The following is a 23,037-nucleotide window of genomic DNA, read 5'->3' as shown; positions in this document are numbered from 1 at the left end:
TCCATGATCTCACTTCTACAACCAAAACATCCACGATAAAAAAATTAAGATTATTTATAAACCACAGCTGAACATAACAGGATATACTGCACAGTTGTTGATGGTTTTCCTCTCTGATGATAGCATAGAGTCACTACATTGGGGGTGGTGGCCAAGGGAAAATATGGAGTAAAACTAAGTTGAATGAAGATGATTTATGTATGACGCTGTTGTGCTTAAGAAATTCTGAAACATAAGAATTCGTACCAAAAACAGAGTCCTCTCCCAGTTCATGACCATAGCGTAGCATGCAGTCTCCCAGCAGACCTTCAATCTGAGGGTAGCCGGTGGTCTTCACCTGCCCGCGGATCTTAGACACTGTTGTCAGCATGTTTAGTTTGGCTCGAGAGGCTAAAGAGAAAAAACAATATTCCACATCCGATTATTGGGTTTCTTTTGCAAAATAAAGTAAAGTTGTTAAAAAAACCTGAAAATGATTTATTTTTTCAACAAAATAATACAAATGGTTCATCATTGTTTTTTCTTTTGTTTTACCTGGGTTAGGCTGGAGATACTCTGTTGTTTTGGACAAGAGGTCAAACACTGACTTGTTGGTCACCTCAATTTTCTATAGAGATGAAGACGATAAAAGTGTATAATATATTAATATTGCAGATATTTTGTCATTCTGAAAGATATTTAGAGAGAGTGTGTGTGTGTTTGTGTGTGTCATATATGTGTAGAGCAACAAGGCAGCAAACATTGCAAAACTCCATTTCCATCACTCCAGTCTACTTCCATCAGTTAGTTCTGCAGTTACATGTTTTCAACACAGGATACCAAGTATCTACCAAGTGTAAAATTACACATCTGTCACAGCAAACTCACCCTTTCCATCTCCATGAAGTCATCATCCAGTTTAGTCCCCTCTGCCCCACTGATCTTCTCACTGAGTAGCTGCAAAGAGGGAGCAAAGAGGAGATTGTTAAATTTACCAATTATTAATAATCAAAATTAACCCGAGACTCGTGAGATGTTTAAATGTCTTGACGCTGTCCTATTTGGACCATGACGTATAACCGATATAATGATAAAAGTCCTAGTGTAAGCATCTAGATTCTGATGCAATGTCACTCATTTTCCTAACTTTTCAACAACAAAAAGGCTGAATACTACTACTGCATAAAACTACTTTTAAATGCAGTAAACATTACAGTAAAATAACTTTCTGAAACTTTTGAATATAAAAAAACAAACTAAAAATAATCCTTCTCTGATCCATGTTTGGATGGACGGACTAACCACTATATGCATCCCGCCTCCCTATGTTTGTCGCATAGAGAAATGAGACCACTGGGAGAGACCATTCCCTGGCAGATTTAACAAGAATTTAAATTCTGTGTGCACAAATAGTGGACTAATACTTGGAGATTTGGGGCAGTTGGCCAGTTAGAAAGAAAACTGATTTGCAGGTCAGTCACTGACTTTGTCTTCATTTTTTCCTTGCCCTGTAAACGTAGCACAGAGAATATTTTGATGTATTTTTGCTGGTGACTGTGTACTGGGCACTGGCTAAGTGCTGTGCCAAGATCAACATCCTCAGCTCACTGCAATGCATTGTTGAAAATATTGTATTACACTGAAAAGGTTTGATTAACAATTCATGAAATTGACCATGTTACTATTATGGATGCAAAGAAAAACTAATAGAACCAAAAGGCAGTTATGTGACTCAGCCCTGCAGAATAAAGGCTATTCTTTAAGAAGCAGTTTAGTAAATTATCAGATTGTGATGACGTGAGGATGTGGGCTTCACCACAGACTCAGTCCGACTAAGGGCCTGATCTACTAAGATCCCAAATAAAGAGTGCTAAATTGCATGTGCATTATAACAGATTGCCTGTTTGGTTGGTGGGCGTTTTGTGGGTGATTTACTAAAAATAATTGCACAACTGATAACAGAAAACATGGTAGAGGCAGTAGTATTGAAATGAGTGTTTTGCGTTACTGGTTTCCGCCATGGAGCATTATGGAGAGAAGAGTGACTGCAAACGCAAAGCAAAGTGTAATGCCATGGAATTACGTGTTAGTGTAAGAGGCAAACACACATGTTGTTGAGCAACAGCAAAGAAATATGAATATACATGACTCAAAGAAATGTGATATGGGAGAAGGTAAATGCTGTGGGTAAATCAAAAAGAACAACCGATGAAATTAAGAGAAGATGGCGTGACATAAGAAGAAGAACAAAAGAAAAAATAGGTGTGACGATGGCCATGAGTGCCCTGACAAGAGAGGGATTCTTTTTGCTTCTGTCAATCCAAACCTGTTAACATGAGCAGAAAGAACCCGTTCTCTCCGTCTTCTTCCACGCCGTCTCCTCCTCACCACAATAACTACAGCCATCTGTGCGTAAAGCTGTGACAATTAGCACGTCACGTTTGCACACATTTTTACACGCACAAACCTCTTGAACAAATAAAACAAACAGAAACTAATCCCTCCAAATATTGTAAGGGTCCAATAACTTCTGACAGCCTGACAGCTATAATATTGAAGCATCGGGAGTGATAATGAACGTGGTGCAAACCCTGTATTTCCAAATTCAACATACTGCCTTGTTGACATTAATGAGCTCTCCATTCTCATCCAGCTTAAACCCAAAATGTTTTCAATTCATCTCATCTGTGCTTTCCTTCCTATTTCTCCTTGTGTGTGTCAGTGTGGGCGGGGACAGCCCGAGGCAATTGTAAACTCTGCCTCGCTTCCAGATACAGAAGAGAGGAGAGAAACAGCACAACTCACAACTCTCTGTTGGTGATGGTGACATTCTTATATAAACAAACAAGCATATAAATACAATGGTCCATTTATCGAGGTCAGCCAAATGATTGACTAAATGTTTATATATGGTAAGTTGAAATAGCAATTATCCAGAAAGGCCTAATCATGAGATAAAATCTTAGCTGCAATTATAAGGGGTGGCTGAGGCTCAGTTCAGCTACCCTGGACAATCCAAACAGAGAACCCTACTGCCCCCATTCCAGTACGAGTGACATGCATACAGTATGAAGTGTACAGTGCATAGTAGTAATGTGAGGGGAGTTGTAGGGACCAAGTGGGTCAGAGCCTGGATAAAATTAGGAAACTAAGGGTATAGAAATCAGCCAGCCCAACCTGGCTGCCAGAGCCTTTCTAGGACAGTGGGGGGGGGAGTGTGCTGAGTGGAATGAACTGGAAGGTACCACTATACACCTTTACAAGTATGCTGAAAAACCTCTCATTTGACTGAGTAAGATAAGGGGATTGATCTCTTTGTAAGTACAGACCTTTAGTCAGAAACAGAGCACAGAAATGCTATTTGTTGCCCAATGTTGTTTTGAAAGAGTTCTCTTTTACGATCTGGCAAATCCACTGCCAGATTAAAAAAGGTATGTCACATCCAAAACACAACCATGACTATTTATGAGACTACGTACAACACTTTTGAACCATGTTAGATTGTTCAAATAGAGCCTTATGTTTTCCTTTCCTTCCATTCATCACCATGTCCTGAGATGAAAGAAGACGGGAGGATTTAAAAGAACAGTGTACTTTATAATGACTGTAGAATACCAAACTGGAATCATCTCAACATCCAAATGCTTTGCAAAAATTAAATTTAAAAAGTTTTTTTTTAAGTTTTTGTAAAGTGAATTGTTTTGCCGCTGTGTAGATTTTTCTTAAATTGTACTGTGGAGTAAGAAGAGTTGCATGATGTTGGATTGAGGGAGAAAGGGGGAAGCAGCAGTGCTCACTGTGACAATGACATGTTCTAGGGTGCATTGGTACAGGCTGCAGCAGCAGGTGACAGATGGGGCAAGTAAATGGGTGCTGCTGGCCCCGCTTTTAATCAAAATCTTACACATTAGAGCTGCAATTATCCTGAGCAGCGAATTGAGAGTGGATACAGGGCTCAATAAACTATCATTGTAAGTAAAACAGTTCTGATCAACAGGGTCTGTGGTATGAAGCCCCACTGCTGTCTGGATGTTGGCTTTTCAAGTCACAATTTAAAGACGCCACATGCATGGTGCATTCATTCATTGTTTGTGTGACTGTGCTGATAGATCTATGTTTCGCCTTCCTGCACTCTGAACACAACCCGAACCCAGGGTCTTGGGGAGTGGAAGGGATACTTGCTCCTTCCTTTGCGGAGAACACACACACACACACACACACACACACACACACACACACACACACACACAGTAGAACAATATCTTTGTGTTTTAGCTAACATTGCTTTGTATAAACAAACAAAAGAATTACCAAGCAGCCAGACCAAGGCTGCTGTTGCTTTGTACTTCAAAGGCTAATTCCCAATTATTAAACTCAGTTCTCATTCTCAAAGGTTTGGCCATAATTTCAAATTAAGTTAAATGACTTATTTTCTGCACCCCTTGCTGAACAGCAACTGCCATAGGTTGATAGCCATATCTTGGAATTGCAGGTCTGTCAACCATCAGATTTCTCAATCTTGTGTTAGGAACGGTATTTTACTACTCTGTTTTCAGAGTATTGATGATGGTCTCTCTTTCAGCCTTTCCAAATTATAAAAACTTTAAGGAAATGTTTTGTTTATCCGCTAAAATAATTGAAGATGTTTGCAACTACAATAGTAGCCTATCCAGAGGCGGACTTAACCATTAGGCAAAGGTTGGCAATTGCCTTGGGCCCCAAACTACCAGGGGCCCCATAAAACATAAATAAAAAAATGTTCAATGTTCAAATGTTCTTCATTAATTAATCACGTCGTTCTAAATATCCATATGCTAAAAAGTCATCAGAATGCCTATAATTCATGAGTAGCTAGTGTCTCAGCACCCCTCTCTACCCTTAGTCCCCATTACAATGGACTATTCCATGAGCGCATCTACAAAAGTGATTCGGGGTGTAAACAGAGACTGATGAATAAGAGAGGTGGTGTGAAATGGCTGTAAGATGAAGCGAAGCTACCCAAGTAGTTGTGAAAAACGGAAGAAGCAGGAGGGTGGTAAACAGTTCTTGGCAACACTGCCAAAGGTGACAAACCTTTTCTGAGTGTGCAGTTAAATCCTCCCCACACATATCTCATCACCATCTGAGATGCTTGATTATACTGTACATATATATAAGGAGAATATCCTTCACATGTATCCAAATTTGAGTTTAGCTCTTAGACTTCTACTCACACTCCCTGCGACAGTTGCTTCAGGTGAGAGAAGTTTCTCATCACTGAAACTAATTAAAATCGGATCAACTATGTCAGAGGACAGGCTGTCTGCACTTGCTGTTCTCTCCATCGAGCACTAAGTCAGGAAATCACTGTATATGGAATCAGTGATGGCAAGATTTGCTGAGGCCAAAGCTCGCAAGGTCAGACTTTAGTACTGTATGTCCTAATCTAAACTATGCTTCCCAGCCACACAAAATGTAGACTCATGGCATATGACATAACAACATCAACATTCAAATTATTCTTTAATGCAATAACCCAAGATTCTCATCACACTAGCAGGTGTCTTATTTTTCAACAGTCCCTAGACAGTCACACTGTCCCTGCTATCTGGAGGAAAAAAACTTCATGTCCAGCTGCTTATCATGATTTTAGACCAGTAGCTCTTACATCTGTGGTGAAATGTTTTGAAAACATCATTGTGAATATGCTTAAGGTGGATGTGGTTTTTACGTTTGGACCCCGTACAGACAGTGGCAGAGTACAGAGAATGCTGTTGCAAGTGTGACACATCTAATCAGTAAGCATCTAGAGAACCCCAAGGCTTACGCTCGGGTCTTATTTGTAGTCACTTCAGCTTTTACCACTATCCAACCTTAACTGCTGGTCCAGATGTTGAATGACATGCATGTAAATCATTTTATCATAAATATAGTTTTATTCTTTGTTAACCAACAGGTCCCAGCAGGTGAAGGTAAATAGCTCACTTTCCAGGGTCAAATACTGTAGCACAGGTGAACCACAAGGCTGCATGAGTTCTCCATTTCTCTACACACTGTACACTGAATCCTGAATGCAGGGTTAGCAGGACATATAATAATACAATTAATACATCCTCAAATTTCCTGATGATACAGTGATTTTAAGTCTGCTGCACAGGGATGCCTGCCCCGCACTGTGGTTTGGGGTTTTAATGCCAGTTTTAGTTTTTTCATCTTTTATTAGTTATATCCTTTAGTGTTTTATAATTTTAAGTGTTTTTAGGGCAGATGCAATATTCAACACACTTTCTGCATTATTATTCTGGGTCTTACACGATATGACCTTGTGTTGTTTTTTGTTGGTTGTACAATGCATTGTTCTGAAGCTGCTGTAGCACTTTGGCCCAAGATATATTTTCCCTTGAGGACAATGAAGTATATTTCATTTGATTGATTTTGATTTACATCTGGATGAGTTAGTCCTTACCCTTAAAGCATTTTCTCTTGTAATGTTAAACATTTTGATTAAGAAAAAAAACCACCAGAATCTAGCCATTGTTTTTGTTTTAAAAGTCAGATTTTCTACAGTGTGCTGTAGGGATGGTATATTTACTAGGACTACAGAAATTTGCTTCATCCCAGTTTCCTTTTTGTCCCAATGACCAAAGAAAAAAACTGTTACGAGGCAATCACATCATCTTCACAAAAACAGGTTAATGTTAGAACCTGAGCATGCCTACTCGCTCGCAGTGAATCCGCGGAGGATCTCCTGTTGGGTTCTAATATTGGCACCTCTGGACATTCTGCAGATATACAAGGGGCTGGACAGATAATCTCTGCAGAAAGTCTCACTTGGACATTTGCATTCACACATACTGACCCTCCGGAATAAATCCAGAGGTTCTGCAGCATTTAGTCTATGTCTGAAAACAGTTTAAATGTACAGTGTGTACAATTTTGTGATATCCAGTGTTGAAATTGCAGCTGAACACCCCTCACCTCACCCTCCTCTTCCAATCATGAAAAAGAACCTGTGGTAGCTTCAGTTTTCATAAAAACTCAAAAGGTGTTTAGTTTGTCCAGTCTGGTATAACGTAAAAACATGGCGGCCTCTGTAGAGAGGGTCCCCTCCATGTAAATATAAAGTATTTGAATATAAAGGACCTTTTCTGGGGTAAAGAAAACTACAATTCATACAATTTAGATGAAATGAACACGTGAAAAAATCATGAGGATTATTCTACATGAAATTTCTGCCAATAGATCCCTTTCACCTTCATCTTGTAAGTAAGGCATCAACGAGAAAAGTAATGAACTTAAGCTTCTAACAAATTTAATAGTTTTAGGGGCAAAAGGGGAAAGACCATTAAGTTTATAACTAATAATTATTCTGTCTACTACTAAATGGCAATGGCATTAGCTATGTTGCTATGAGCGATGTTGGATATGTTAACTATGTTCACAAGAAGAGTCTATGTGTGCGTTCCCATCGCCTAGTAGTGCACTGCAAGTGAGATTTCAAACCATAGGAAGCAATGTGGCTCAGTTCAAAGGGAAATGGGAAGTTGACGAGAAAAAATAACCAACAGTCAATGAGCCTCACTGGAACACTTAAAAATAACCAGAGAAACTGCGACTGGAACAATAATTTAAATTAAATTAAATTAAAATTAAATTAAAAAGTTATTATGGTGATCACAAAGAAGTTTGCATATGTTTGTAACTAAAGTTTTATTTATGTGTCTATTTGAGTGGTGAAAACATCAGAAATGCTCTTAGCAAATTAAAATTATAATTTTTTTGTCTAGCAATTTAAGTATCAATACAGTTCATGGCATTTCATGTTGCGCATTGGAGACATTGCTGTTCAATGAGTAAGTCATTGTGGGCTTGGAGCTTAACGATAATATTATTATAATCTGTTCAGGTGGAATGCAGCAAAGACCGAATGGGATAAGTCATTGACAACATAATCTGAATAATACATATAATCGATATGTAATACTACATAATGATTTGTACTTATTCCATAATGACATACACCCTGTAAATTAATCAAATCAAATTTTTTCACAAGTTACATATATTCCAAACCCAGTATCAGTAATTTTTTCCCAGAGGCCAATTACTCAGTACTTTATTTTAATAGGCCTAATGTAGCATTGTATTTCTACAGTAGCAGTGTGTTTACATTACCTGGGTTAAAACTGAGGAATTGATGTCTTAGAGGAAATGTCACAGTTTCACTATATTCCATGATATATTATTGATAATATAGAAGGAAAAAGACACAACTAGGGATGTCACGATATGAAATTTTGGTGTAGGAAATATCATGGTTTTCATGATTATCGATACTATAGACGAAGAAAGAGTCACAATCAGCAATATACAGCTAATAGATAGCAAATAATATAGCTTATGAACTAAAATATGTATTATGTCTTTATCCAGGTAGTTTTTAAAGTTTAACAATTATCTATTTAAATGTAATTTATATAAGATATTTTATTTAGTTGCCTTATTGTGGAAGGTTGGTCACTAAATTTGTGTTTCCTGTCATAAGCTGTGTATCTGTGTGGGAGTTTTATTTTGAAGGGTCAGCAACGGAAGTTCTGTGATTCGAGCGAAAAATTAACTAACTTTGAAAAACTAAACATGTCCTGGTTCAAGCCTCATTCTTCTTGTCCTTATTATACTATTACCTTTCAGTACGGGTGAAATAAACTCCTGGCTACATTTATAATGGTTAATAGGAAGAGGGGGCGGTGTCATCCGCTGCTGACACTATCACACACACCGCTGGTCAGAAACCGAAAGTAAACCATGATTTCTCCTCTTACTGAACTCCTCCGATGGAGTTCCTTGTCCAGTGTTGGTGGAAATAAAGTCTTTAAGTCAGTTCCATCTTCTCAACTAACGTTTCAGTGGCTCGTGCACACAAAACACGCGAGAGGCAGGACACCATAGTTAGATATACTAGTTTTTATAGTTCTTACGGTTATGAAATCGTGACGTTATCAAACCGCGGTGAACATAAAACGGGTTACTTGACAGATCCTTATAACTTTTGATAAGTGTTGGTGTTTATTGTTAAAGTGCAATGTGATCACATGCCAGTGGGGAGAGAGGACACTCTTCCAGCACGGTAAAAGGCGACTGGGCCAAGTATTAATCTGCCCTGATCTTGAAGCAGCAGTGGAAATAGTTTTGTAGCAGAGGCCCTCTGATATAGAGATTATATTTTACTTGTTTATTTATCACAGTATTGCACAATCCATGTCATGGTGCACTGATGACTCAGTAACATGCATTCATACATACAATGCAAACTATTCCATTTCAAGTTGGAGCATGGAAATTCAGTTATCTAGTCATGACAAATGTTTTCTTCATATTAAGAAATTCTTCACCATATGGTTAAAACTTTTAGCAAACTGGAAAAAAGTGATATACTCTTAACCTCATGGAAGAGATATAAATACAATTTCATTAAGTAATCAAATTTTTAATATTTGCTGACAGCAAGATAGTGGAAAGTGTGAAGCTTTTGTGTGTCAAAGATAGGAGGAAAAGTGACACTCAATTCAATCACATAAGTAAACAGCTGTTTCCCCTCAAAACAATGTGGAATCTCTAGAGGGTGTGAATCACCGGCCTACATATGTATACAGGAATTCTGTAGTTGTGGGTGTCTGTGTGTTAGCAGAAGCCTATTGTGTATCCCAAAGGTGGTGTACTGAGTAGGAAAACAGGAGGGGACGGATTATCATTGATTCTATAACAATTAAAGAGAGGTATTCAATACAAACCACTTAGAATTTTGTTAGTATTTTTTTTTACGAGACAGATAATTCAGACATTTAGAAGTGAGTTCATCAAAGCCCAAAATTACTGAAATACATTCATAAAAATCCATATTGGACTAAGCTATGACCTTCCATCTGTGTTGATATTGAGTCTGATCAGTGGTGAGTGGGATGAGAAACTACAGTCACCCAGTCAATTCCAGCTGAGATCACAGAAGCTAATAAGTTAAACAGTATTTTGGTATTCCAGCACAGATATGTTTTGGTAAAGTTCCTCACCTTTTAAAAATGATACATCACCAAATGTGCATTTATTTTTCTAACGATGAGAAGATAAAATAGTAACACAGCATTTCAACCTTAAGCTTCTGATTGGTTTATTTCCCATAGCAGCAGCTGAGTGACAACTGAGGGCTGGTGTTGCAAGGAGACAGGCTAGCAATTCCTATATTAGCCTACAGTACCAACAGGATATCAAAATATTGTTTTAATATACTGAGAATGTGGGAGCTACTGAGCCTAGCTTGCTAGAATTAGCACAAATTATAATTGTCAATTGGGAGGGCAGAAAGTTCCAGGTTGTTTTTCCAATTCTTTAAAGTTATCTAAACAGTGTAGGGCTATCCAGGAGGATGTTGCAACTCTATAGATTTATGTTTCAACCTAGGTTTCTGAGGAATCATGTTTTGGCCATCATTAGGCACATATCATAACACACTATTTCACCAAATGTTAAGGTGAATATTCTATGTCTATGGTATCTGTGATAGTTGGGCCTACATGTGTAGTCAAAAGCCCGACCGCATGTCTTCTTTGCTTAGCTTCCAGAACTCGGTCTCCCAGGGTGCTTCATCTTCACACATAGGTGGTAAAACTGCTCCTGGAGACAACTCTCAACCACTATTGGTCACTGTGTGCCCCATGACCCATGATGTCATAAGGCCAATATAAGCTTAGTTTCCCCTCTCCTAGCTCTCTTCTCTCTTCTGCCTCTTCCCTGCTGACTGCTCCTGGAGGAGTAGGGTCTGGCCCTGCTCTCCCAGCCAGGTAGACTTCCTCCATATCCAAGCTCCTCAACTTCCAGCAGGCCTGCCTGGAGCAGACTGCTAAAACCTTCCAAAGGCAGCGACGCAAGAGCCTGCCAAAGAACTTAAGCACAACTGGCCACGACACAAGGTCTCACCAGCAGATGCACAACAGGAGCCACAAACCAACAAGACCACTTCACTGGACTTCAAACAGCACATCCAAAAAGGACCTTTCCCTCTTTTTCATGGACGGGTAGCACAACTGGGCTTTATTGTTACGCTAGGCTAAGCAAAGGACTGTTTAATCCTATTTCTATTTCATGTGATGTTTATAAGTTTGACTTGTGTTGCTGTGATATTTGGTAATATGTTATTTGAAAATTAATGTTACTTCTGTTATGCTGATCACTTTCTTTGCATGCATCTAACTACTTTCTTTAACCTGGCACCAACACCTCACACACTCATCTCCACAAACTTAACACCTGCATGTGATCTCAGCCACATGGTCTCACCACTCCAGGGGGCCTTTTGACTCGCACACTCACACACACAGGCACACGCATACTCGCATACACATCTGTATATAGTAAGTACAGCTTTTGTGAGTTAGCGTGTTTATACTTTTATTATTCTCATAACAAATGTTTTTCTTCAAAACACGTCTTAATTAATGTTGTGATTACGTACTTTCCCTCACACGGGGCACCATTGATGTGGTAATTTTGGTCATAGTTATTTATTTAATTATTAATCAGAGTGCCAAATTTGTAGTCAGTAATTTCATGAGACTTATTCAATAAATTGGCTATCTTTTCCCTTCCTTTGAAGGGTGGTGCCCCAATTTATCTTTTATCAGTTTATTTATTATTTAATATTCATATATTTAATATTAATATTTAATATTTCTCTGATAGCCACATTTATTGAATGCCCAAAAGCACACCATTTAATGGTGCCCCGCGTGAAGGGAAGTACATAATCACAACATTAATAAAAGTGTCACGGTCAGTCTCTCTTCCCCCCCACCCTGCATGCCGGCTTTTTGGGACATCAGGAGCCGTCCCTTGATGGGGGGGTTCTGTCACAGTCAGTCTCCCATCCTGCCACTTCTCTGTGCTTTTCCATGGTCTCCGCCTCTGCTTCATCTGCCGGCCGGGCCACACCCTCTCATCAAGCCAATACAGGTGCTCCTCATAGCCTGCAATCAGCCCAGTATATATTCACCAGCTCCACTCTCAGTCAGTGCCAGATTGTTCTATGCCTTGATGCCTGCCAGATGTGCTGTGAGCTACGCTACAATAAAGACTGGTACCAACTGTCCAACGCTTGTGTGCTGCATTTGGGTCCAAACCCTACCCGTTACAAAAAGGCAAATATAAAAACACTGGAACCAGAAAAGATTGCAAAAAGGGAACAAGGTAACAAGAGCTACAGGAACGCGAAGAATGACGAAAAAACTCATAAGTGAAAGATGTGAGAAAGGAGAATGACGACTACAAACTGACAAAGGGAAAGGGAAACAGAGACTTCTATGCACAGGGGAGGCAGGGTTGATCGAACATAGGTGAAACACATTAGGAGCGGGTGCAGACGATCACAAGGGTGGGAAGCCCTTTGACACAAATTGTGATTTGTGAATATGGGCTATGCAAATACAATTTGATTGATTGAAACAAAGGCAGGAAATAAATCTACAGACACTCAAGGAGCAAAATTTCAAAATAAAACAGGAAACACAGAAGTCAGGGGAAAAAACTACTGAACAAAGGTAATAGTCAATAGTGAATAAACCAAACGTACGCAAAATGTCCACAATGAATAGTGTCCAACAAAACCCAAAAACTCATTACGTAAGAGTCCAAAGTTATGACACTTTGAGACATTGGGCTGTTGTCAGGGTGTTTGTTGAAGAGAGACAAGAAAAAAAAACAGGGTAAAGAGTGTTAACATGTATTTCCCCTCTACTCTGTACTCTACAGTGAAGGAGTTTTTCCCTTTGACCCAATGCTTTGACCGTGGGTCAGTTATGCCTGGTGTATTGTCTGGAACATCATAATGTCTGATGCAGGGCAATATAGAAGCATCAATATTGGTTTTCCAATTGAAAATTATTATCTTATTTTAATTATTTATTTCAATTTCAATTATTTTTTTATTTATATTAGTATTATTGAAAAAGTAGGAAGAAGTATGAAAAAAAACAAAAGCTTTTTAAAAATGAATTATATTAAAATAAAATGTTCCCTTTAGTTTGCACCGTGCCAACTATTAGTGACCCCTGGTGTAGGTGATTAATAAGAACTTAACAGGTAGAAAAAGTTGAATATTCTAAAGATTATTATTTTTTGCATTTACAGTATGCAGACAAAAAACAAACACAAATCTTTTCCCTAAATGTGTCACTGGAAGAAAACCTGTACTGTCTTGTGTTTGTCTCAGAGCAACGCAAATTGAAAAGCTCGACATTTATCTTAGGTGCATTACACTGTAAAAGGGAGAATCAATGATCCATAGTATCTGAAAAACTCAGGAGGATTTTCAACAAACACCACATCTCAACCAACACACTGATGAGAAACTGGTCCACCCGAAATACAAAACACCCATACATAAGCAGAGCAAAGTAGGATATGCAGTTGAATGTAGTGAGGAATGCACAGACCTGTACATTGGGGACTCTACACAACCCCAGTCTGTGTGTATGTGTAGAGGAAGGTTCTTGAGCTGTGGTTGGAACTTCAGTCTCTTTCACATGTTCAGGTTTCATTGTGTGCAGGAAGGAAGAGGCAGTCTAGAAGACATGGTATTGTTCATGTTTCTCTGTCCCAATCAAGTACATGTACTGGAAACCACTGCTCTGTTTCAGGGAACTGAAGCTGTTGTTGTTGCAGAAACTGAAAAGGGCTTAATAAAAAAAAAAAGATTTGCAAGGAAATGAATAAGAAAAAAAGAAAAACAGCCCATCAGACCGATTGGCACCAGAGTATTGGATTAATCCTGTTCTTCATCATGCCTGGGTTAAACGTGTCATTCCAGGTAATTGCCTCATTAGAGGCCTGTCCTGAGCGGAGACACACCTGTCTATTACCATAGTGTCGTTAGTTGCAGGGTCCTGGCCAGAACCAATGTAATAATAGTTTCTTCAGTCAGGCTGCATGGTGGGAGCTGAACACGAAATCTGAATGACAGCTGGTAAACTAGCAAGCACAATACCATTTATATGTCCAGTTTCTCTGTTGTTAAATCAGAGAGTTAAACTGCAAAAGCAGCATGGAAGCCTTCTAACGCCACAGATGTATTTCCAATACGATCTATATCCAATAATGGACCACAAATTAGCAGATATTGTTCATCTTTTATATGGCAAATAACAAAACATGTTTGCCATATTCCTTACATTGTTTTTGACAATATTGTGACCAAGATATATAGTGAACTGTACATTTTACAGATTAACTAATTATGTAAATGTGAAAAATACCTCATTTATTTAGTAGGATCAGATTGCTCATATAAAGTTTGACTAAAGTAAAGTATATATAAGCACCTGACAACCATTGGGGGACAAATTGTGATCTGATGAGCCACAACACCTCAGGAGGTGGTCAGGTACTCATTGTGACACAGATTACAAGTCAAAATGCAGTTGATCTTGGTGTAGAAACTGGAGACACATATTAATATGTATATGTAAAAATTAAATTGCAATTGTGAGTCCAATAGATGTGATAGTATCACATTCATCTTTCACGCTGATATGTTATCAATGAAAAGTCTTCCAAAATCATTTGTGACAGGTTAAGAGTTCATTAAGACTAACTGATACTCACAATCCATTGAAGTTGATCTGCCCAAGTAATTAAGAACACTTTACTGAAAAATTCTGACAATTAAAGTGACACCAATAGAAGATTGTTTCACTTAAAATATGAACTTCCTCCTGTTGAATGGAAAACAAGAGTTGATGATGAACAATTAAGTGTGGTGTACAGTCATCAGACTACAGAATAATTTACATGAAATGATAATGATATGTGTTGCAGAATACAAGTGTAAAAAGTAGTTAAGTCAATATGTATAAATTAAATTTATTTTTTTGCTTAAAAAATGGTGAAACTCCTAGAAAACTTAACTCCAAAAACTATAGTGAAGCTTCTGGTATCGTATTTCACTTGGGGAAATCCTTGACACCCTGTGTCTGTGTAGCATGTATCAGGCTCTCATTTTGCACCACAAACATAAGGTGATCCACATCACCATGAAGACACACACGATGATGACGAGCTGCTCAAATGTTAATGAGCTGAAGAGCTGCCTGGCAGACCACCAGGCGACTGTGGCTCAGTCTCTCCATCACGCTGCCATTAAAGATGGATGGATTCTTTTCACTGAGGCGAGGGCTATATTGACATCATGTTTATGTTACAGGGTGGAGGTTCCAGTGACTACATGTTGATACAGCAGAACATAGATAAGATGGTGATGACATGAGGCAGGTTTGACCTTAGATTACACTGTCTCACAGAGAGTTTGGATTTTTTTAATACGCTGCCAAACTTAAGCCTCCAGTATGCTTTAAAGAAATACTATTAATACCAGAGTAATACCGATTACAAACCTTTCCGACTGGCCCCACTATCTGTTTTTTACATAAAAACCTATTTGGATCATTTTAATGCATCGGTGGCTGCCCACACGTTCATCATATAAAAGACACATTGTGAAAACGTCTCCGTAGGTGGGGGCAGTAATCCAGCCAATCCTGTGCCTTGTGTAGATCACATGACAATGGTGTCACATCTCTGGTACATTTGAAAAATGGTGGAGACAAACACTACTAACAATATAGATGAGACAAGTCGTCAAAAGTGTGGGAATGAGTTTGGGCATCAAAACATTTCAAGAAGATTGTTAGCTCCAAAAATGTACAAAGCTGATTTAAAATGACAGTGTCACAACATCACTGTGGTACAAACCTGAAGAGAAAACATGTTGGAGCAGTTTTCCTTCTCTCGGTTTACTGGCAGATCCTAAACAACTTCAAGGTTTATACCACAGTAATGTTGAATTATGTGAGGTCAGCTTTGCACACATTGTCTTGAAAGGTTTAAATGTTCAAACACTTTTAACAATCATTGCTTCCCTGGCTCAACAGGGAGAAAGAGAGACAGACAGAGAGAGAGAAATCAGTTAATTAACACTATCTTTGATTTCAGTTTCAGATATCTACAATTTAATTCTGACAAGCCATATTTCAAAGTCATGATATCTAACACCAGTCAGACTAGAAACCTTTTGTAACATTCTGAAACAGAAGATGCACAAATCACATACACTATGCAATGACTGGTTAGGTGTGGGAATAGTCTTCGCACAGCTACCTAAGTCTCTGTGCATGTACCTTATAAACAGCACAGAGCTGCTCCTTTGTGTGGCCTCATAAACCGTATGTTATTATTTTCTCACTGAATAAAATCAACCCACTAAATGGAACATGACAACATTGTTTTCCCACCCATTGTCCTTCATCAACCTTGGGATAAGATCTAGTTTCTGTTTCATATGGGGTCAGATCAGTCTCAATATTCACAAATGCGCACAGGAGGATTCAAATACATTCCAATGCACACACAAATAGTTATCAACGTATATGAATGTAAAAAAAAACAACACAAATATGCATTTGTGTGTGGATCTTTCTATTTCTGTATACTCTATTTGTGTCCAGTGTCACACTGGACAGCATAAAAAGCATCATTCAATGAGCACACAGCGGCGTAAAAAGTGGCTTTTACTCTGCTCGGACGCTGCTTTTTACGGTGTTTTTTTTCTGCGTGACGTGAGTGACGAATTTTGTCCAGGTTGACTTTCCATAGTAACGCTGGTGGGATCGTACCCTCGTGGTGCTGCGCTCATGTGTTTGGTTGAAAATGAGGGCGACATCTAATTGGCTACAGATAGGTCTGCGTCCAAAATAATGCAGATGTAGAGCAACCCACACACAAATACATACGAATCCACACCCAAATAGAAAAATCCACACACAAATGCAGAAATATATTTGTGAAACTTTTTTGTATTTGTGAATTGTTTTTTTTTACATTTATATAAATTGATAACTATTTGTGTGTGCATTGGAATGTATCTGTGAATCCTTCTGTGTGCATTTGTGAATATTGGGACTGACCCCATAGTTTCAAAACAAACCCAAGTGCAAGGTGTATCTTGTTTTAGAAAAATGCATGAATGTGAAGATAATCTTTGGTACCATTATCTAACCCTAAACTCTACTGTCCAAACTCCCAGCTTCACAATAAATGTCTGCCACTAGCTGCACATGCATGGGGCAGTACATGAAACAAAGGTCCCTAGCCAGATTCACATCAATACCTTGAACCCTTAGACCAGTGGAGTCAAACTCGATCACAGAGAGGGCCGAAATTAAAAACTGGGACTACATCAAGGGCCAAACATAGTCAACATTTATTAAACAGGATAGACAGGATGTTGGATAAAGTGCAAAAGTTAAACATATTTAGGTCGGCTACATTCTTCTTTTATGTACATGTGCCAGAGCCAGATGTTTGGCATCCTTTCTTGGCTGCCAGTTCATTAAAGTTTGGGGTTAGGTTCTGTGCTGTGGAAACCCTCAAGATGGAGTGAAGGTGTGCATCAGTGAGACGACTCCTGTGTGGGTTTTTGTTCATTTTCATCACAGAGAAAAGCGTGTGGGGGAACTTGACAGACAGCAGCACACAGGCATCTCTGGAACACTGGAAAAATAATTTACTAACACCAAATACTCGGCAGGTGAGGGGGGGCGCTCGTTCCGTGTGTGTCTAGCCGGGCATTGCACACCGCTCTTTGGCCAGAGAAAGATGGAGAGAGAAAGACAGAAGGAAAAGGGAGAGAGATAAGCCCGAGAGACAAGGTGAACTTGACGGGGCAGGCACGCTGGAAAAATCATTTCATATAATCAAAAACTGGGTGAGTGAGTGGAGAGGAGCGCTCTCCACATGTGCGTCTAGCCGGGCATTGCACACTGTGGCTCGGCCTATGGAGCCTGTGGACACCGCCTGGCACCCACTCGACGAGTGGTGAGGAGGGCTCGCTCGCTCCATGTGTGTCTAGCCAGGCTTTGCGCACCAGCGGGCCAGTTAAGAAAGACATATGATATTTTATCGTGGGTCGGATATAATTGTACCACGGGCCACTTGAGTTTGGACCAACAGTCAACCGTGACATTTTGATTTTCACTTCTCCACCTCATCTATACAAAATAAGATACTATCATCTTAACATGTCTGTTCTACATATATACAATGAATATACTGTAAGAGTGCTTGCTGGCAGCACCATCACAGAATTATCCATCTGTCCATTATCTATAGAGTTCATCAACTTAGATAGCAATTATCAAGATCTGAAACTACATTTCAAAACAGTCATCGGAAACGTGTAAGCTCACACTGGGTAAAAACAACAGAATTTGTAAACTTTGACAATGTATGGAGAGCCGGAGGAGGTGGCAGGCCACGCTGGATTTGGCTTGCTTCCGTTGGCAAGGCACAGGGTGAATGATAGAGACACAGAGAGGAGCAGTAAATAACTGACAGAGCCCGTAAAACTGTAAAAAATATCTCTTTTAAGGTCCGAACATGAATGAAAAGACCTAAAATGAATACTGTACTGTAGAAGCTGACTTCTTGATCTCTTTAACAGGATTATTTAAACAGCATTTATATAGAAACAATTCTGTTCCAGGCTTTTTTGTCCATATAAATGATTGATCACTAAATCTCTTTTCGGTATATCCGGCTTCCACCGTATCACAAGACCGACCAACTCTAAATCTAAACTAACAATAACTAACTACATTTAAACTTTCAGAGCTTTGGGTTTCAGAGTAAAGTCAAGCAGTTCAAAGATTTATCAGAAGCTGTAGACAGCTGTCTGCTGCTATTTTTCTCTAACAGCTCCTCCTGCCAGAGGAAACAGTGGATAGCAAACATTGGGTAATCGCAGGCTTTTATTACTACCACTACTTCAGATATTAGTCACAAAATTCCACAGACAGTGGGTTCCACCTGTACAAATGACTGTGAACTTTGTACATTACACTGAGCAGTGGATACAAGGACAACAGTGCTGTTATCAAGTCACAGATAGAGGAAGGAGAGGACTGTTTTCTCTCTTTTCTATTGTTGAAAACTGAAGATCTTCACGTTTTGAACTGTTGGTTTGACATAACCAGACATCTGACCAGAACCTGAAGAATGATCATCTCATCAATAATTCATTCAAATAATCACAACTGAAGCCCAACTAAAAGTTCCAACCCAGCAGTAGTTTTTTGCTTGCTTCATGCTTGAGTTAAAGCATGAACTCATATTGACACTGTGTGTACACATACACACACAAATGTATCTAACCTGGCCAGACATGATGTTCCACTACATACCTCTAGCTCCCTCTCCACTAACAGTGGAAAAAGATTCAGATATGGTTGAAATAAACAAGAACTGACAATGTTTCCCTTCCCACTTATTGTCTGCTGGTTGGGGACATTTATTTATCTGGTCTGAGTCCATGGGGGACTTCCTCTTCAGGAAGCAGGTGAAACACTAAACAATATTTTCACATACAGTACATGGCATACAGCGTTCTAAAAATGGAGCCCTATTTGTTTTTTTGCAGGTCTGATTTATACAGTCACAGGTTGTCATACCACTGCTGGTGATGCGAATGACTGAATGCTCTGTATTGTTTCACAGAATTGGCTTTGACTGCTCCACTGCATGACTCAGAGGACAGTGACATCAAACAGGTAGAAAACAGTGTCATGAGAGTATTTAGAAAGCATTTCCAACTAAAGGCCTGTAAATGGTTTGTATTTATACAGAGCTTTTCTCATCTTGATGACCACTCTTTACACTATAGTTTGCAATTCACCCACTCACACACACATTCGTACCGTGCACCTATTAGCAGCATTCTTTTTTTTTAGTTCTATGGGGCAGTTGGGGTTCAGCAACTTGCCCAAGGACACTTCGGCATTCAGATGGGATCAAACTGCCAACCTTCTGGTTGGAGGACAACCGCTCTCCCCCTAAGCCACAGCCTGTCTCCCCTGTACATAAATGTGTCCATATATGTTCAACATCTCCAATTATTTTATTCATTAAAATGATAATTTCTATTATCATAGTAGAAGAGAACCTGCACATCTAGTTCAATGTCAGTTTCACTGATCGAAGCATGGTGGGAATGACACTACAACAACAGTGCGGAGCAGACACACGCAAACGGGAAGTGGCAGGTTGACATTTGTCTCATGCACACGGGAATCATTTCAGAAGTAATCAGATTTTCTCTCTGCTGTGAAGGGAGAAGACAGTAAATCTCTAATGTGTGACCTGATCTAAGGTCGTGAAGGTTGGCAAATGAGCAATTAAAGAATCTTTTAAGAGCTTGATTTAAAACCATGCATTAGCTTTGTGGAAACTTTTGTTTCCCACAGAATTAAAATGGCAGTGCAACATGAGTATTTGACCGTTTGTTCCTTTTTCCATACTGACAATGAAACAAAACTATATCATACTGCCAGAGTTTGGAACAGGGTTCAGGTGAGGTGTTCAGGGTCATGCTGCATGTCTTCCCCGACTCTCTCTCTGCCCTCCTTCACAGCTTGCTCTCTGTCCTGCCCAAAAAATACATTTAAATAAAAAAGCCAGAGACTATGTCAAATCAAGTAGTTGTGTTCTGTAAATGCACTAATTCTGAACAGAGATACGGCTAAAACAGAAAAAACTAATTGCTGGACCTGAAGAATCTCAGCCAACTGTGAGATCTCCGACTGATGATTTGACTTTAGGGGGTCAGCCCTACACCAAACACTATGTTACAGATTAGATTTCTGCAAGTGTGAAAATTCTACAAATCATTATGAAACTATGGAGATCTACCTATAATTGGTATATAATTAATCAGAAAAACTAACGTTGTTTTCCTGTCAGTCTTTGACAAATCATTAAATATTTAAACAAAGCTTGAGTGATGGATGAATCACTAAGAGCCACTGCTCATTTAGACCAGCAGATGATCCAGCTTTTATTTTCCAAAAACACATACTGAATGTTACAAGTGGTTCACAGTTAATCACATCCACCCACCACACAGTACTTTGAGAATAATAATAATAATAATAATAATAATACGAGGTGTCCTTACAAATAAAGTCAAAGAGTCAAGTTTGACAGATGACACCTGTACAACTTAAAATTATTGTAGCAGCAAATTAGACACATGGATGATGTGACATCTGGACAGAACAGAGCGAGCTGCTGTAATACATTACACATAATACACACCTGACCCTGTTCCTGTCACTGGTCGAACCAGGTCGAACATTTCCCACATTATTACAGTGGTGTGCTGCGAGATGGAGGCATGATAAATCAATGGCAGAGCCGAACGATCCACTGGACTCGATTGTGTCGCAAACAATCTCGAATCGTGTTGAACCGCGAATGTGTGCTCGCACATATGCAACAGCACATATCGTCACACAAGACTTTGGTGTGACGATATCTCTCGGTTTAACACGAACTTACGATGAAACGGAGCGTTACACAGGATACGTAGAATTCACCAAAACCTCACCTGAGCCCGGTGTCACAGTCCACAGCGATAAGATGTCATCATTTACAGTTGACAGGTGTATATTATTACTATAACTATTATTATTACTACGAAGACTGGTTCTGATTACACCGTTAACATCCGATCACTCGTGAGTGAGCGGTGAGACGCGTCTCGTTACCTGGCTGGCTTTGTGGAACTGCTTCTTCAGCCCGGCCACAGACATCATGGACCGCGTACCGTTCTCCTCCGGAGGAACTGTTCCCAAACCAGCGAACACCAGACAGAGGAAATGTACGTTACAGAGCGAGGCGGCTCCACAGCTCCGCACTCATCCGTCAACACTGCAGCCACACCATAGCCAGACCTGGGAGTCAAGTTCACCCCCACAAGGACGACCACCCCGGAAAAGGCTTCGCTGTTATTAAAATAAAAGTGCCAAGTCCAGCGCTGATTGTTTTTTTTCTTTTATGGTATTAGTATGGTTTTACCGTATGACTTTGGAACTGGTTTTAATTTTGTGTCACAGTTCTCCATATATGGGTATAATTTTCCCATCATAGTTCACCTTAACACGGTCTCACCAATATCTACTCAATACACATTCCCCGTCACTATTGGTATAAACCTAAGTCTATACAATGTATCCTGTACTCCACTGTGTAAGTGGCGAACTAATTTCATATGTATCTTTGTAATGTTCACTGGAGCTTTGAAAGTGTTGAATTATTGTGTACTACTGTGCCGTCTCTGTTTTATTCTGAAAGAAAAGACCGGAAACGTGGTTTACGTAGGCTCGCTGACCTTTTCGAGCGGAGAGGGTTTCCTGAATCGCAGAGATGTCGCCACTTCTCACAGCCCATTGGCTCACATTTGCTCGTGCGGAGGAAACGGCTGTGGAGAGAAAGGATGACTTCACGAGCGTCGGAGATATCTTGACAAACAACAAATGACAAAAACAGGATCAGCGGACCTCTGTGGCTGATATATCAGTCTGATGTCTGCAGTCTGTTCGTCAGTGAAACAGGAGACAGCCTTTGACCAAACAAATTAACAAGATTTACAGATTTACTGATTATGGATGTATTTTGTGGTTCCAAGAATCTGTAAGAGAACAGGAGGTAGAGCATTCAGCTACCAGGCTCCTCTCCTCAGGAACCAGCTCCCACTCTGGGTTCAGGAGGCAGACACCATCTCTGCATTTAAAGTTTAACTTAAAACGTTCCTTTCTGATAAAGCCTATAGTTAGTTCTGGATCAGGTGAGTCCTGAACCATCACTTAGTTATGCTGCTATTGGTCTAGACTGCTGGGGGAACTCCCATCATCCACTGAGCACTTCTCCACTTCCCTCTGAACTTGGTATTTAACAAACGTCTAAAGTTTTATTGAATACACTATTAAATATACCTCATAGGGCTCGGACACCTACAAGTTCATGTTTGCACACATAATCCCGCCATTACTGCCAATAGGTACAAAAACTCAAAATATGAGGCAATCTACCCTCCCCTATCTCGATGGCTAACATTAGCTCCCTCTCTCTCCCTCTCTCTCTCTCTCTCCCTCTCTCGCTCTGTCATGCTTTCTAGGAAAATAAATGTTCAGTAATATCCAAATT

The 23,037-nt window shown here is 39.6% G+C and overlaps 1 protein-coding gene across 3 annotated transcripts in view; it reads right to left on the bottom strand.

Moving 5' to 3' along the window:
- The window catches only part of sh3gl3a (SH3-domain GRB2-like 3a), a 34,466-nt gene extending 12,674 nt beyond the window's left edge, over positions 1 to 21,792 (bottom strand). For all 3 annotated transcript variants that reach the window (XM_020079691.2, XM_020079693.2, XM_069525762.1), the window contains exons 1-4: positions 21,600 to 21,792; positions 868 to 936; positions 535 to 607; positions 247 to 390 (exon numbers count right to left, since the gene is read on the bottom strand). In XM_020079691.2, the coding sequence (XP_019935250.1) occupies positions 247 to 390; positions 535 to 607; positions 868 to 936; positions 21,600 to 21,647 (334 nt within the window). In that variant the 5' untranslated portion in view covers positions 21,648 to 21,792. The remainder of the gene's footprint in view (positions 1 to 246; positions 391 to 534; positions 608 to 867; positions 937 to 21,599) is intronic.
- Between the last annotated feature and the right edge of the window lie 1,245 nt (positions 21,793 to 23,037).

This window comes from Paralichthys olivaceus, chromosome 1 (assembly GCF_024713975.1).
Source record: "Paralichthys olivaceus isolate ysfri-2021 chromosome 1, ASM2471397v2, whole genome shotgun sequence".
NCBI lineage: Eukaryota > Metazoa > Chordata > Actinopteri > Pleuronectiformes > Paralichthyidae > Paralichthys > Paralichthys olivaceus.
The sequence above is the reverse complement of the archived record's forward strand: the minus strand, read 5'-3'. Positions and strand labels throughout refer to the sequence as shown.